Source organism: Peromyscus leucopus, chromosome 22 (genome assembly GCF_004664715.2).
Source record: "Peromyscus leucopus breed LL Stock chromosome 22, UCI_PerLeu_2.1, whole genome shotgun sequence".
NCBI classification, from domain to species: domain Eukaryota; kingdom Metazoa; phylum Chordata; class Mammalia; order Rodentia; family Cricetidae; genus Peromyscus; species Peromyscus leucopus.
The window spans coordinates 51,192,351-51,208,033 of NC_051081.1; the positions used below are offsets into that span (position 1 = coordinate 51,192,351).

General features: G+C 42.1%; 1 protein-coding gene across 2 annotated transcripts in view; it reads left to right on the top strand.

Annotated features, from left to right (window-relative positions):
- Window positions 1–2,830, top strand: part of Sntg2 (syntrophin gamma 2) — a 199,524-nt gene extending 196,694 nt beyond the window's left edge. Inside the window, exon 17 of one of the 2 annotated variants that reach the window (XM_028857468.1) lies at window positions 2,064–2,830. In XM_028857468.1, coding sequence (XP_028713301.1) covers window positions 2,064–2,195 — 132 coding nt within the window. In that variant the 3' untranslated portion in view covers window positions 2,196–2,830. The remainder of the gene's footprint in view (window positions 1–2,063) is intronic. The other variant, XM_028857467.2, reaches the window with a different exon arrangement.
- The last annotated feature ends 12,853 nt before the right edge of the window (window positions 2,831–15,683 follow it).

Sequence of the window (15,683 nt, forward strand, 5' to 3'; positions counted from 1 at the left end):
TCTTCTACTCGTCCCCTTGAGAAGGAGATTACTACCAAGAGCATGCACAGATTGAAGTAGAGTTTTGTTAAGCTTGCAAGAATCTTATGTTTGTTCTAGAATATTACTTGGCTTTCTTCTCTTCTGGAGAAAAATCATACCTAATAAAAAACATCCTGACTGCCACCTCATGGTATGCAGAAAACAAGTGGATGGGATGACATCGGGCAAAGGAGCTGGGTAACTCATGGATCCTACAAACAACTAGGATGGGGCCAGCTGTGTAGCAAGCACAGAGCTTCACTATGAAACCCCTTTAGCAATATAAAGAGAACCCAAAGCATCTAGAGTATCTTGTTTATTACTCAGATAAAAAAAGAAATCATGCAGGTAAAATCAAAGTTAAGCTTCACCTGCATGCAAAGGAGGATCTTACATGGGCAGAAAGAAAAAAGAGCCCCTTAGTCACAGGCATAAAGAGGTGGAGGACAGCTTCCAGGTACAAGGGACCCCATCTCCATGTCTTTTCTGTCTCTGACCAGGTATAACTCCATGGGACTCACTTTCCAGCTGGCTCATTTTCTCCATGTACCAGCAGCACAAATTCCTAGTCATTCCAAAGTGAAATCTCCTGTCCCCTTTTCCAGTCACCCTCCCATGGTACTCTGGTTGGTTCAAGGTCCTGAGCCCCAGGACAGGAGTAGTTTCTGAAAGGAATGGACAAGATCACAAGAAAGGCGTTTGGGTGGAATCTTTTGTAAAGGAAGGTAGAGGCTGGTTTTGAAACATGGAATCCTTACCTTTAAGAAGAGAAATGCCTTAGCTTCAGCACCCGTGGAGAGCTCCATCCCTCCCCTGGGGAGGGGGGCTGACTTCCCATCCCAGAGGTCCTGCCTAGCCAGGCTTCCAGGAGCACAACTGGGAAACCGACAGGCCTGAGTGAGCTGTCCTCCTGAAAATGACAGAGCTTTTTCTGTGGCATTGTCTCGGCAGTTTAGAATATGACAGAATTTTGCTGAAACTGAATAAATAGAGTGTCAATAATTGAAGTCACCTTAAGGGAATTGTGCTGTTCTTCACCACATTTGGAACAACACAGAAGAGGAAAAAATAAAAATAACACCAATGATGCACACTCAGAACATCTCTTCTGCCTCTTGGATGGATTTGTATCCCAAGACAAGAAGATTGATTTCCCCAATAACAGCATGACATTTGAAGACTGTTAAACTTCTGTTTAGTCTTGAAAGCTCATTGCTGGTTTGGGCTGGGGACTTCATGTGGAGAAGTATGTAAGGAAAGGAATAATCCCAGAGACTAGCAGGAAGGCTCTGAGGCTGGAGACTTGCATTTGATCCCAGAAGCCATGGCAGAAGAGAGTTGGCTCTGTAAACCTTTCCTCTGATCTCCATTAGTGCTTGAGAGCTTCAAGGTGGAGAAGGAAGGACCCAGGAATTTAAGGTATTTTTCATATACTCTGTGGTGGTGAAGCCCACAATCTCCTAAAGAATCCTGTTCTTGAGCATCATGTCTTTCTTTTGTTGGCATGACAACTGGATGAGAAGGAACCAAGGTCTCCCCCTATGTGTGCTGCTCATACAGCAGGGCTCTGGTTGTTCTTCCAAAAATGCCCTTTACAAGCCACACATGGGAGAGTGCACACTTGCAACCAGGGTAAGCAAACAGCTAGCTCCGCTGCCATGGGACCCTCATCTAAATGTCACTGTTAGCCATGGCATTTCCAGCTTATGGTGAAGACATAAATCATAACTGTGATCTTCAGGTCTACCTAAGGCTGAGCACAAACCAAGGAAGAATGCCACATAAAAGGATTGCATGTTACCCTGTATGGAATCAAGGAAACACATCCTGCATTGTCAGAGTATCAATACAAATAACAGTATATCCATCTTTATAGATATATGTTGATTGTGCTATGCTGCCTTTATTTTAATGCTACCTGTTTCAATTTGTATTTGTATTTATTTGAGGAAAAGTCTTGGAGTATACAAAGACCTGAGTTTGCTAAAAGTTGCCACAGTGCATCTTCCTAGTGACCACAGTCCTGTTTCATTTCCCCTCAGGAGCTGGAGTTCCAGGACTTGACGGCAGTCCTCCACTGTATCCACTCTTTCATCGCTGCCAAGGTGGCCTCCTTGGACCCCGTGTTCATGGACAGCCAGAGTATGACAAGAAGATACATGTGCAACAGCTAAAATGAGTCTGGAGAGTGCTACAAGCAATTAAATTATTTTCTTAAGAAACAAATCTTTCCTGCACAATGTTGCAACTTTGTGTGGTTTTATAATGAGCCTATAGTTGTGATACCAATAAAGACATCACTAGTTTCACAGATGGGTCAGACTGTTGAATCTGACAGTGGGGTACAGATTTGACCAGGCACAGTGGTGGTGGGAACTCAGGGTCCTCTGAAACCATTCCCATCCCAGCCTTTCTCAGACAGTGATGCAACACCACAGTCTACTGCTTGCATTCGTGAAATCCAAATTTTATTTTTGCAAAGAACCTGGTAGGAGAGTAGGAAGCTGTCACTTACTCTTTCTTAGAAGGAATGGGCTTCCCACAGGCACATTGGTAACTCTCCCTTTGTCACAGGTGGGACTGGCATTTGGGTTGAGAAATGAATAGGGAGATGAGGGAATTTTAATTATTTAGTTTTATATTAAATGCTTACATGTTTGTTATGTAATTGAATTATATGTCATTTAAATGTGAAATTCTATTTTTTCCTAATTAATCAAATACAGCACATGCTTTGGTTTCCTTGTCTTTCATATTGTTTATAACTTCAAATCTGGGACTTTTCTATTTTCATATTAAAAAAAAATTTAATGGAATTCTTGAGTTTCCTTTCAGAAATTCAGGCTGTGGTTAGGAAACGGTGTGACTGTGCTCTTATTTCTCGAGGCTTCTAGAAAAGGGTGAACATAAACTATCAGACTGAAGAGTACAGAAGCCTAAGGAAACACACGGGCCCTGTGGGGAGCAGAGAAACATTGCTGGGTTCTAGCTATCCTTCAGACCTTGAAGCAGCGAAGGATTTGGCAATCAGCCACAGACCCCTGACTGCCATCCACCCATGTTTATCTGATATCTGAGAGGAAGGAAATAGTTTTAACATATCAAATATAGTATGCATTTCTCTTGTTGAAATTACAACCTCCTTACCCAGTGTATATCCATCATGTATATAGAACATGTGTTGTACATGGCACCTCTCTGAACACTTAAGTTTTCTCTCAGACTATGGAAGCGGAGTGGTCCTCCCATTCTACTCTACAAATTGTACCCATGGAGGACCAGACCGAATTGTCTATGTGGAGGTTGATTCTCATCTTTCTACTCAAACTTCTGTTAGTAGGAATGTCTGTAGCAACAAGAGTTAAGAGTTCTGTGAACATTCACTCAGAAAAAAGAATGATAAATTCCTCCTCTCCAAATCCTCTTTTGGGACATAATCTCAAAGTTTAACAGATTTTTTCCTTATTAAAAAAAAAAAAGAAAGAAAGAAAGAAAGCCAGCCGGGTGGTGGTGGCACACGCCTTTAATACCAGCTCTCGGGAGGCAGAGCCAGGTGGATCTCTGTGAGTTCAAGGCCAGCCTGGTCTACAGAGCGAGATCCAGGACAGGCACCAAAACTACATGGAGAAACCCTGTTTCAAAAAACAAAAAACAAAAAACAAAAAACAAAAAACAAAAAAACCAAACCCACTCAAAAATGGGAGGTATTCTGGACTAGAGTTGAGGAAATGGGGAATTTTTTCATTTTGTTTTTATGAAAAATCTCAGTATCAAAAATGGACCTTGCTGGGTACCAGAGAAGGTCACAGCATTTTCCCCAGAAGATTATAGCCTAAAGTGTATTTTTACATTTATATGAATGCATAGCTCTTTCTGAAGATGCACATTTTAAAAACAACCAGACGCTCGCTGCCTTCTGCACACGATTCAGGTGCCAAGTATTGCACCCTGAAATGGCCACAGGCACATTTTTAGCCTGGGCTCCTACAGATGTCAAATTGTTCACCATTCTCAGAACAAGATACCTCCAGGATCTTAGTATCTGCTTCTGCTCAGCCTTTCACAGTGGGGATTGGGTCAGAAATTGTCTTATTTTTATTTGGATTATATAGTTAATCTTAAGATCACCTCGGTTCTATATTTCTATTAGAAAATGACAAAAATCACTGTGATCTCTGATTAGATGCCATTTGTGGTCTCCCACTGGGTCCTTGAAGCTCACAGCTCACTTAGGTACAGGTAAAATTAGTCTTGGGCTCTCGCTGCCAGGGTGAAGACACTGAGGCTTATGAGGTTCTTCATGAGACTCCCCAGTGCTCATCACATCCCACTCAGTGTTTGTAGTCCTACCAAATAAACTGTGTAGACTCTAAAATGATAGCAGTGATTATCTTATAAACACGATCATTTATGCATATTATGTCTCATTTGAATAGTAAGAACAGAAAGCTTTCTATTAATGAAATGTGAGTAATGGTGAATCTCATTTTGAAAATTATTTTAATCCAAGTTATCAACCCTCATTTAATTTACAATTCAAATATGGGCAGAAGATTATTCCAAGTAGATAATTCCCACCATTAGTAGCATTTCTTGATAATTGTTGATCTTGATATTTTATTTGCAGACTTTCTGAGGAAGACTAGGAACACCAATGACCCTAAAAGACAAAGAAGTGAGGTTATAAGTATTTCATTGTGTGTGTCATGGGGAGTGGTACCCAACCCATCAAGGTGCCTTGTCTTCAGAGTGGGCTTATGTGGTTCATGCACAGCACCTTGGATTTTAATGAAGTAAAGCTAACAGATGTGAATGAACTCTGTCATAGAGGGGGAAAAACTTAAGAACCTCGTCTCTTTTAGAAAAAAAAGGCCAGGTGAGACACAATTTCAACTTAACACTATGGTCTCAAGCCAAGGGGTAAAAATAGGTTTCAATAAGCATTAACTAGATTTGAAAAGAGAGAAATATTAATTTCATGGTGTGTTCTGATAACTAACACTTGGCATATCAGGATTAAATTTTAGTAAGAGTGATATACATAATAAATAGTTTTGAACACTGGGAGTTTTGCAGGGTAGTAGGAGATATTCAGGATGGAACCCAGGGCTTTGTTCATCCTAGGAAAGCACTCTGCAATCGAACATATCTTCAGCTCTCTTTTTGCATCTTATGTTGAGGCAAGCCTTACTCAATTTCCCAGGCTGGCCTTGAGCTCACTCTGCAGTCCTAGTGGGCTGCATTTGCCCTGCCTCCACCTCTCAAATAGCTGATATTACAGGCCTGCACGATCAGACTTGACTTAGAGACAGATTTTAAAGTTCCACATGAATTTACTCTCATTTTGCTATCTGAATTTTGGTGACCTCTGAGTTCATTTTGGTATCTCCACAGCATTTGATTACAGAAAATGAAAGGAAAAATCATCTTGAGAATATCAGCAGGTCACTCAGAATCTCCTTCTGTATTGCTTTGAATTTCTTTTTGAGTATGTGACTCAATCAACTGATACCTTTTAATAAGCCTTGAGTTCTCATCTTTACCTTGACATATTGTTTCGGCAATTAGGATTCATTTGTTTCTTTCTAGGTGTCTTGGCTCTGCATGTTCCTCTCTTCACTCCAGTCTTCTCCGTTGGATTGTTTTGGTGTACATTAATTTTTTTAGCCTGTTGGTAGCTTGGAAATTTTTTTCTTTCTCCTTCAACTATGGCAGATAGTTTTAGTTGTTACAGTAGCCTAAGTTGGCAGGCATGGTCTTTTTGGACTTGGAGTGCTACAGGCTCCTGGATTTCAGAGTTTCTACTAAGAAATCAGCTGTTCTGGTAGGGTTTTCTTTACATGTGACTTGCTGGGGTTTTTTTGTTTGTTTTCTTTTGAAGCTTTCAATATACTTTCTTTGTTATGTATACTTAGCATTTTAACTATGCTATGACTTGGGGAGTTTCTTTTATGGTCTTGTCTATTGGATGCTCTGTGTGTTCTTGTATCTAGTGGGTGTGTCTTTCCTAAATTTGGGTAAGATCTGGTCTATGCCATTGTCCTCAGATTTTTGTTGCTTTTCTATGCCTATAATTCAAAAGTTTGGTGTTTTTTTTCTTTCACTGTGTCCCACAGCTCCTGAATGTTTCTTTTCTGTATTTTTCATACTTCTTGCTTATGTGGTCTAATTCCAGTACTTTTTGCCTTCGAGACCTGATATTCTGTCTTCTATTGGATCCACTCTCCTGAGTTTCTAATTGGGTTATTGGATTTTTCAATTCTATCTTCATTTCAACTTGAGTTCTCTTCAATGTTTCTTTTTATTGAATTCAGTTTTCTACTCCTGGATTGCTTTTATCATTTCATTCAACCTTATGGCAGTGTTTTGTTGGGTATCACTCAGGCACTCTTTGAATTCATTCTCTGTAAGTTCATTAAGTTGTTTGTGTTTTCTTTAAACTCCTTAAAGTCTTTGATGAAATTTATGATTGTTCTTTTAATATTTGTGTCCTCTGATTCATCTAGTTAATTTTAATTGAAGTAAACTTTTATAGGACTGATAGTTTGAGGGGAAGTCATATGGTTTTGACCTTTCACACTGCTGTATTTTTTAAATGAGACCTGAGCATGGGGACCTTTTGGTTAGTTGTGTTCTGTTGTGGACACAGCAGACTGGATTGTCACATGGGATATGTATCCTGGCCCAAACTTGAAGCTTTGGAAGGCACAGCTTCTGAGTGGACTGAAGCACTGTGTGTGGTACCTGGGCTCTACTTGAGGACTGGGGTAGGCATAGAAGCCTTTGGATTAGGAAGATGAGCTCAGCAGGCTTGCCTGGGCTGGCCTGGGAGATGGATATGACAAAGGGCTTATCAGGGCAAAGTCTAGCAGACAGAGTGTGTGTCCTGTCCCAAGCCTGGAGACTGGGAGTGCACAGGTATAGGTGAGGCTTCTTAGACTGGACTGGGACACTGGGTATAAGACCAGGGCTCCATCCTGTAGCAAACTTTTTAATCATGATTGATGTAGAGTGCCTATGCCTATTATTATTGTAAAAGCCTTTTCTCTCCCCAGAAAGGAAGATTGTGTTTGAAAACTCTTAAATAGGAGCTGGAGAGGTAGCCCACTGGTTAAGAACACTTGTTACTTTCTCAGAGGATGGGCAGTCAGTTCCCAGTACCCAAGAGCCTGTAAGCGCAGTTCCAGAGAGCCAACACCCTCTTCTGGCCCTCATGCACATATGTATGTGTGCTCACACAGGCACACAGAAACATACACACACACACACACACACAGAGAGAGAGAGAGAGAGAGAGAGAGAGAGAGAGAGAGAGAGAGAGAGCAAAAATGAATTCCTTTTTAAAGAAATTCTTCAATATGCCTGTTATTATGGAAACTTGGTGTGTCCATCTGTCACACACACCCCTTCCTACTGCCACTGGTTACGTTCAGGACCTGGGGGCAGGATAGCCTTGAAGAAAGACAATAGACCCCATTTCTCAGAGCACTTCCAATTTGTCTGTAACTAAGTCCAGGTACTTCTCTCTGGACCACGGAGGAAACATTTGTCCCCAGTCAACAAAGACTGGAAACACAGAGACGGATCCTGAGGAAGCTCCGAGGAATCATTTCTGCACTGTCGCTGCCAACCTTTGTGGACATCAAAACCCAGCTTCAGCATTCCAATCTGGACTGAAGATCAGTTGCTCTCTAGAATCTCCATCCTTTGGGATCAGATTAGGGCTGTTGAGGCACCAGCTCATGAGGCTCGTGGACTGAGCATCTAAGGGTTTCTCAGCCTTTCCAGCATGCAGACTGTCATTGTGGACCTACCCAGCCCTTGTGTAAGCCAAGCTAACAAATCCCCTTTGTAATATGTACTCGCTCTATCATTTCTGTCCCTCTAGAGAACCCTGACTAACCCAGAAGTGAAGACATCTAACAGAAAAACTGCATCTCTTGACAGAACAGCATCAGCATCGTTCTAAAAGCTGAAGAAACTTAAATGGTTCTGCAAGTGAGTGGAAAGCCAAATTCATATCTCTACATTTAAAAATAAATCTCCCAACAGCTTTGGCAGTATGACAGCAGTATTAAAAGAACAGTGCATGGGGAGGCAGTGGAGACAGCTTTAGTGAACACTTGACTTTTAAAAGAACTATTTTATATTTGGAAGTGGCAAAATAGATTCCACAGGATTTGGCTGGGTGAAGGATGGATATTTTACTGGTTCCTAACTCTTATATTTTCACCAGAGTAACAGCTAGGAAACTTAAACAACATGTATTTACCACCATGAAAAATGTTTCTCTTGTGATAAACTGTTCATTTAAAGCTGAGATTCAGAGAAAATGCAAGGCTTGGCATACACAGCCAAGAGGGAAGACACCCCCCTTTCAGGTAGATTTGTGGCTGTTCTTCAGCTCAACTTTCAGATCCAGCAGGGAGGAGAGTGCACACACAAGCAGGTTTCCTTTGCGGGTTGTTTTGGGGGAAGATTTATAGGTTCTACCAGAATCCTGGGGCAGGAGAAGAGGGGTTGGTGACTTTCGTATAGCCATGACCAAAATGCTAGATGTAAACATCATAAAAGCAGGTCATTTCTTTGACTCACAGTTTCAAAAGGTTTTAGTCTAGGACAGCTTAGACTATGCATTTGGGCATAACATCGTGGCAGTGGGAAGGTGTGATAGAGGAGCTTCTCCACCTCGTGGTAGCCAGCAAGCAGCCTCGAGTTTCGGTTGCTTTTCCTTCCCCACCATGATGAACTATAGACAGTGAGCTGAAATAAATGCGTTCTCCCATAAGATGTTATAGTCAGGGTCATTTATCACAGCAACAGGACAAGAAACCAAGAGCCACCAAAGGTTGCACTTCCCCCAGATCAGTGTGTCTGGAAAGCAGTGCAGGTATGGAGCTGTAGAGTGGTGCCCTTGTTCAAGCACAGTCACTAAGAAAATAATGAATTCCTCTGGATGTGTCCCCATTGACTTTAAAACTTAGGACACACAGAACTTGTGTGGCTGTCTCTACTATTTTAAATTGGTTGGTGTTTTTAGTGTGAAGGGACTAGCAAACATCAGTAAAAGTGCACCCCTGGGACAGATTTGCTTTTATCCTCTGTGTCTGTGAATCCCTTCCTAGATGCCCAACTACATTATTTCATCTCTGAATCTCCCAGATGCCTCTGCATTATAGTGGAACCAGGCAAATTTGACTAACACTGAACCTCAAGATCTATCAGCATGTGTACTATCCATTGATTTTCAAGTGTAGACTTTATCTTCAATTTACAAAAGGTTTCCAGGGCAGCTGGAATAATGGGGAATGAGAATCAATGGCATCTAACCCCACCCATGGTGCATAGTACACTCAGGTTTGCAGAAGGGGTAGGTACTTGGCCAAAAGAAAATAATGCCAGTGCCCAGGATACCTCAGAGAACAGTATCAAACTCCACAGAGAGGGTGCACCCAGCCAAGTCGGAGAGGGCAGACAAGAGCAAAGGTCTGGAGAGGGACAATAAATACAGGACTGCAATGGCTGCCCCTTGCTGGTATCCCAAAGCCAAAATGTCAATGGAAGCCATAGGGGCTAGCAGGGGATAAGGAGCCAGGGTCTTAGGTGCCCTGCATCTAGGTACAGTCTCATCACTTGTCCTCCTCTTGCATCCATCAATCCTTTCTACACGTGTCCACTTTCCAGTCCAAGCATCCCAGGTTGCAAAAAACTCTCTTACTGACTCTTTGCCTCTGCCATTGATTTCTGCCACTGCTGAGTGATGCCTCCCCTGAAATTTCCGTAAAAATGTTCCTCTGCTGAGGATTCTTCCTATTGATATGTTTATCACTCTGCTAATATTGTTCTGCCTAAAATACTGAGCCTTAAAAATAATTTATTACATTAAGCAGCTGTGACTTTGTCCATAAGAAGATTTTGACCTTGTTAGATATTCAGTATTAAACTTGGAGAAATATTTTCTCCTGGTTCCTTAAAAAATAAATTTTGAAACAGGCATGGTGGTGCCTGGTAATTTCAAAACTTAGCTGAAGCAGGAGGAACACCAATTTGAAGCCAGCCTTGGCCATTTAGTGAGACCCTGTCTTAAGAAATGAAAAAGACTTCTACCTCAATTGTTTGTGGATTTCATAGACATAGTGCTAACACAATAGACGCTGATTTCTTTTTAGGAACATGTGTCATCTGTCTTCTTATTTCATTCTGCTTTGACAAGTACTCAGCAAAAAATCCAAATAAAAAGAAAGGAAATCTGTTCCTTGTGTTATCTAATAACATAAAAAAAAATAGTTTTCCAAATGAAGACCCAATTTATCTCATTATTTCCTTAGAATAGCTGTATGACTTGGCCATAGGAAGCGTTACCAAGCTTGTCATCACACTGTTGTATCATCATCATTATGAGTTGAAATTTATACATTTAGTACAAATAAAGTTCTTAATGTCTAGTTCAAAGAATTGAAAAGTACACATAAATAACAAGGTAATAAAGAGATTTTATTCAAAGGCAAAATGAAAGTAGAGGAGATTCACTGCAATAGAGCTGTGGTCCCTGAGTGAGATTTACTCAAGCACTCTAGATTACTTTATAGGACTTCTTTCCATGGGACCTGGAGGAATTGGTCATTAGAAGCAGGAGCATTGATGTTTTCTGTTTTGATTGACAGGCTACATAAGACGTTCTTCTCTGTTCATAGTCTTTCTCAAGATGCATCTGATTTTAATAATGTGTGTGGCCAATCATACATAGGCATGAGATGGTAATAGGGGATTTTCCCTCCCCTAAAATCTCATTTTAGGACACAGTTTGCTTTACTGTGCACATACCACAGACCATTCTAGGCTTGAATGGCACACTGATGTTAGCTCCAGGATGTAGTCTAGCATATGTTTGGCAAATAAATAAATGAATGAATGAATGAATAAATAAATAAAAATGTATATAGGGGGCTCTAATGGGATGCCAGAAAGGTACTAGGGAGTAGTGACCAGTTGCTTTGTTTGGACCTGTGTGTGTGTGTGTGTGTGTGTGTAGGGATCCAAAGTTGCTAAGCGATCCTTGTAAACCACCTAGTTCAAAATTAACATGTCATAAAATTTATACATGAACATAAGAATCTATTGTTAATTCTATACACAAAGCAATTAAAATCTCAAAGAGTTTACCTGGGTAGGTTTTTTTTTCCAGATTAAACCATGTCTCACAGAACTGTCTCCTGCATCAAAGCAAGTGTAGATAGTTTGTTCCAGCTTTTCTGGTAGCAGTGTTACTTGAATGTTTAGATAGGGTGCTAAAACCTGTATGTCCAATACTGGGGCAGCCATGCAGAGTTCAATGTTGTAAACCTCTTGAACATGTTTTGACCTTAACCCCTAAGGAGAGGCTTACCAGGACCATGCACAGACCTTTTAGACTCCCTGAGTCTTGGGAATGGTGGTCTTGCAGATTAACCTCATGCTTGGACAAATGCCCCCAAATGCATGGATGTTCTCAGTTGGATAGCTACTCACATTTCCTCTCTTCCTGACCCATGAGTGCAGGTTTTCCTTGTCTAGGATGTCAGCAGCTTCCATGCAGACCATCATGGAGTCAAAATGTGTATCCACATCCCATTGGCAAAAGAGCTCTAAATCTAAGCACAGAACCTGCCCATCGAGAAACAATACACTCTGCTCACCAAGCACCATCCTTGTGACAGGTATGGAAAATGTTGAAGTTGATTGGTTCAAGGATTTTAGGCAGGGAGACTGCCCTGTGGCTTTTAAAAATCATTTGCTACTTAATGGGATATAATGAACAATTCTGGGAAAATCTGAAATATAGATTCACAGGATAGAGAGGCTAGCCTGAGTGTCACTTAGAAAGCCAATAATTGGGGTTAGAGAGATGGCTCAGCAATTGAGAGTGTGTACTACACTTCCAGAATATTCAAGTCTAGTCTCCAGAACCTACAGCTATTGGTTCACAACCACCTGTGACCAGCTCCAGGAGATCTGATGCCCTCTTCTGGCCTCTTCATGTACCTTCACTCATGGGCACATATCCACACACAGACACACAGACAAACACCTAAAGTAAAATAAATCCTTTAAAAATTAGATTGACTTATTTATGAGCACAAGTGTTTTGACTGCATTGTGTCAGTGTACCACATGCATGCCTGGCGTCCAGGGAGGGCAGAAGAGGGTCCAGATCCTCTGGAACTGGAGTTACGGAAAGGTTGTGAGCCTGGGAAATGAACCCAGGCTTTCTGCAGGAGTAACAAATACTCTTAACCGCTGAACCATCTCTCCACAAAAAAAAGAAAGGAAGAAAGAAAAAAAGGAAGGAAAGAAGGAAGCCCACAACTAACTCATTACAGAATCTTAGAGAGAGAACATAACTCCTTGCCTATGTAAAGACTGCACTCCTCGCCAACTCCCACTGGGAAAGCTCAGAAAACCACTAACAACTGTGAACACAAGGAGTCTATGTCAACATGGCTGCTGTGTTGTTCTGAGAAGCATGAAAATGAAACTTGGCTGCTCAGCATCCTCAACCCAGATGAGGTCACATCATCTGTTATGCTTCTTGTAGAGGGGAAGATGCTGAGCCTTATTCTAGCTCTTGCAGCCATGAGTCATCTTGAACCCCAACCAAGAGGTATATCCACTCATATGAATCTTTATGCTTGAACTATGACCTTGTGATACCTGTATATCTGTTCATCCTGGGTCCAGAAGCCAACACCAGAGGAGATGGGTCAATTTGGCAGGCTGCCATATGCAAAGGAACTTGAACATGATCCAGCTCTTCTCAGTCCCAGGGCTTGAGGAAGAGCCCCTTTCCTAAGTAGGACTTAAATGGTCCTTCTGTGATTGAACACCTCTCTATACTCTCCCATATCAGCTCTAGTATATTCAGAATCAGCACCATTCGCCTTTAATGGGAAGTTGTTTAAGAGAAGGAGACTAAAACTGTGTGGAATCACAACACCTAACATTCATAAAGTTTTCTCTGAGTAGCTTGGGACACCCTAGAAATGGTGTAAACCAGCTTGGCGGTGGTGGCGCACGTCTTTAATCCCAGCACTCAGGAGGCAGAGCAGGCGGATCTCTGTGAGTTCGAGCCAGCTGGGCTACAGAGTGAGTTCAAGGAAAGGCGCAAAGCTACGCAGAGAAACCCTGTCTCGGAAAACCAAAAAAAAAAAAAAAAAAAAAAAAAAAAAAAAAAAAATGGTGTAAACCAAATCAAATTCTAGGTGTATCAGAAAGTACAAACTTTCCTACGAGGCTATAAGTGTGTCAGTAATTTCTCAGAATGGAGCTGTGCAGGATGAAGATTTGTTATACAAATACAAAAGCTTCTTTCTATGTTCAGGTGTGTTAGTTCTTTATAGAGCTCAAGTCTTCATAATTTGTATGTCACACCACTCAAGCAAGGACACACACACACACACACACACACACACACACCACCACCACTACCACCACCACTACCAACCCCCACCCGGCCGCCATCAGAGTCCGAAAGCAGTAACAGAGGAGTTTCATCTCTGAACTCTTGGCATGTGGGTTGTTGTGATCTAACAGCCACATGCCTGGAAATGCTGACATGTGAGAGGAGTTTCTCTCTTAAAGGGGGTGTTCACCTGTGGATCATGTCTCCTAGTCTGCCCTGAAAAATGAAGAATTTGCACAGCTCAGGGCAGAGGTGGTGACTCTAACCTGGAGCCCCTTTCCTGAAGGACATTGCCCCACCTCTGTGCTGGCCACCCTCCTACAGCCACTTCTGCTAACAGCAGCCGCCGGAGCCCTGTCCCATGGTGTCCTTTAAACCCAAGTCCTGAGCTCCCCAGGAGTGCTATGAGGTGTGTACCCAAGCCTCTCCTTGTGTTTCTCCTTGGCTTCAACTCCCAGTTACAGGAGAATCGAGGAGGCATGAGGAAATAAGAAAGATTTCTTTCTCTGTATCATCTGCATTCTATCTATACATTGCCAGAAATGGCAGAAATGACACAGGGAAGTGAATTGAAAGGGGAGAAGTTGGAATTTAACATTCACTGCAGGATGTGTGTTACAGAGTACTCAGTACTTATCCCCACCTGCTGCACTCTGCAATGTCCTAATTCCCATTTTAGTGAAAGGGAAGCTGTGATCTACAGTGACTGTTACATGTGGTTCAGTACAAATTCAAAATCCCCGAAAGGTTGGGACCTTGGGTTCAGCCATCGGAGACAGGATTGGAGGGCTGTGAATTACAGTTCCAAGGAAGGGAGGTAAGGAGAGAGGAGTTCACATAAACTTAGAATAATAAGGACAAAGCTATCTTAACAGGGGATAAAGGAAACAGCCCATAAACAGAATGGAAGTTCAGAATAAAATGAACTTGACCGGCATCCACTGCCTGCATGGCATCCTCAGCTGTCCTCACACTGGTCTTTCTATCCTGCCTCAGCACACCTTGTCTTTTATGATCTGCTGAAGGTCCACACATGCATGATTCATGCTCAATGAACTCTTAGTTCCACATACTGTTTTGATCATGTTCTTTATGCTTTCACAAGCATTTTAAAAAGTTACTTATCTCCTCCTCTTGGGTTTCATGGGGAGATCAACTCAGAATCTCAACCCAGACCATTCTGGCTTCATCCCAGACCATATGATGTTAGGATGAACAGAGATCACCACTGCCTCTGAGAAATAAAATTAAAACGGCAACTCCAGCTCCACTGAAGGGGGTTTGAAAATGAGATGTGAGGGCACAAGGGGGCAGAGCTAAGGCAGGCCTCCAACTGCTGTCATGGTGGAGGTGAGCTTTGATCTTCATCTCTGACCCTGGAAAATTATGGATACATAAAAAGAAAAAGGAGCCCTCATACCACAGTCTGATTGAAACCTCCCTCTCTCTCTCTCTCCTCTCTCTCTCTCTCTCTCTCTCTCTCTCTTTCTCTCTCTCTCCCTCTCTCCCTCCCTCCCTCCCTCCCTCCTCCCTCCCTCCTCCCTCCTTCCCTTTCCCTCTCCTTCTCCTCTCCCCTCCCCCTCCCCCTCTCCCTCCCCCAGCTAAGAATCAAGGATTCCAGCACAAAGAACTTTCTGTAGAGATTGTTGACACAGAGACAACCTTCTTTTTATATATAGAGGAAAACATTAAAATAGCAATGCAATTAACTTAAGACCTAAGCCTGTATGACCTACAAGTATGGTCTATAGCTTCCCTAGACAATTTTTTTTTTTTCATTTTGCTAATCTCAAAAACAGGACTAAACCTTGTTTGTACTGTAAACATTTTAACTTCCCTGCAACCCTTGTGACTTAGGGTTTTACCTCATCAGCTGTGATCCAGCAATCCCATACCAGGAGCAGCAGGAACCAGCCCAAGGTCTTTCCATTAAAAGAATATGTCCTTACAAATGGCTGCTCTGGAGGCACTTAATCCTGGCCAGTGCTCTCAGATGTGTCTTTCTTCCACAGAACTTCTCTTCCATCATCCCTGTGCTTAAGATCTATGTTTAAGGGGCTGGGGAAGAAGTACCACACTGGTTAAAAGCACTGGTTACTCTTCCAGAGCACCTGGGTTCAATTCCCAGCATCCACATAGCAGCTCAAAATTGTAACTTCAGATCCAGGGAATCTAACATCCTTGCATGGATATACATGCAGGCAAAACACCAATGCACATGGAA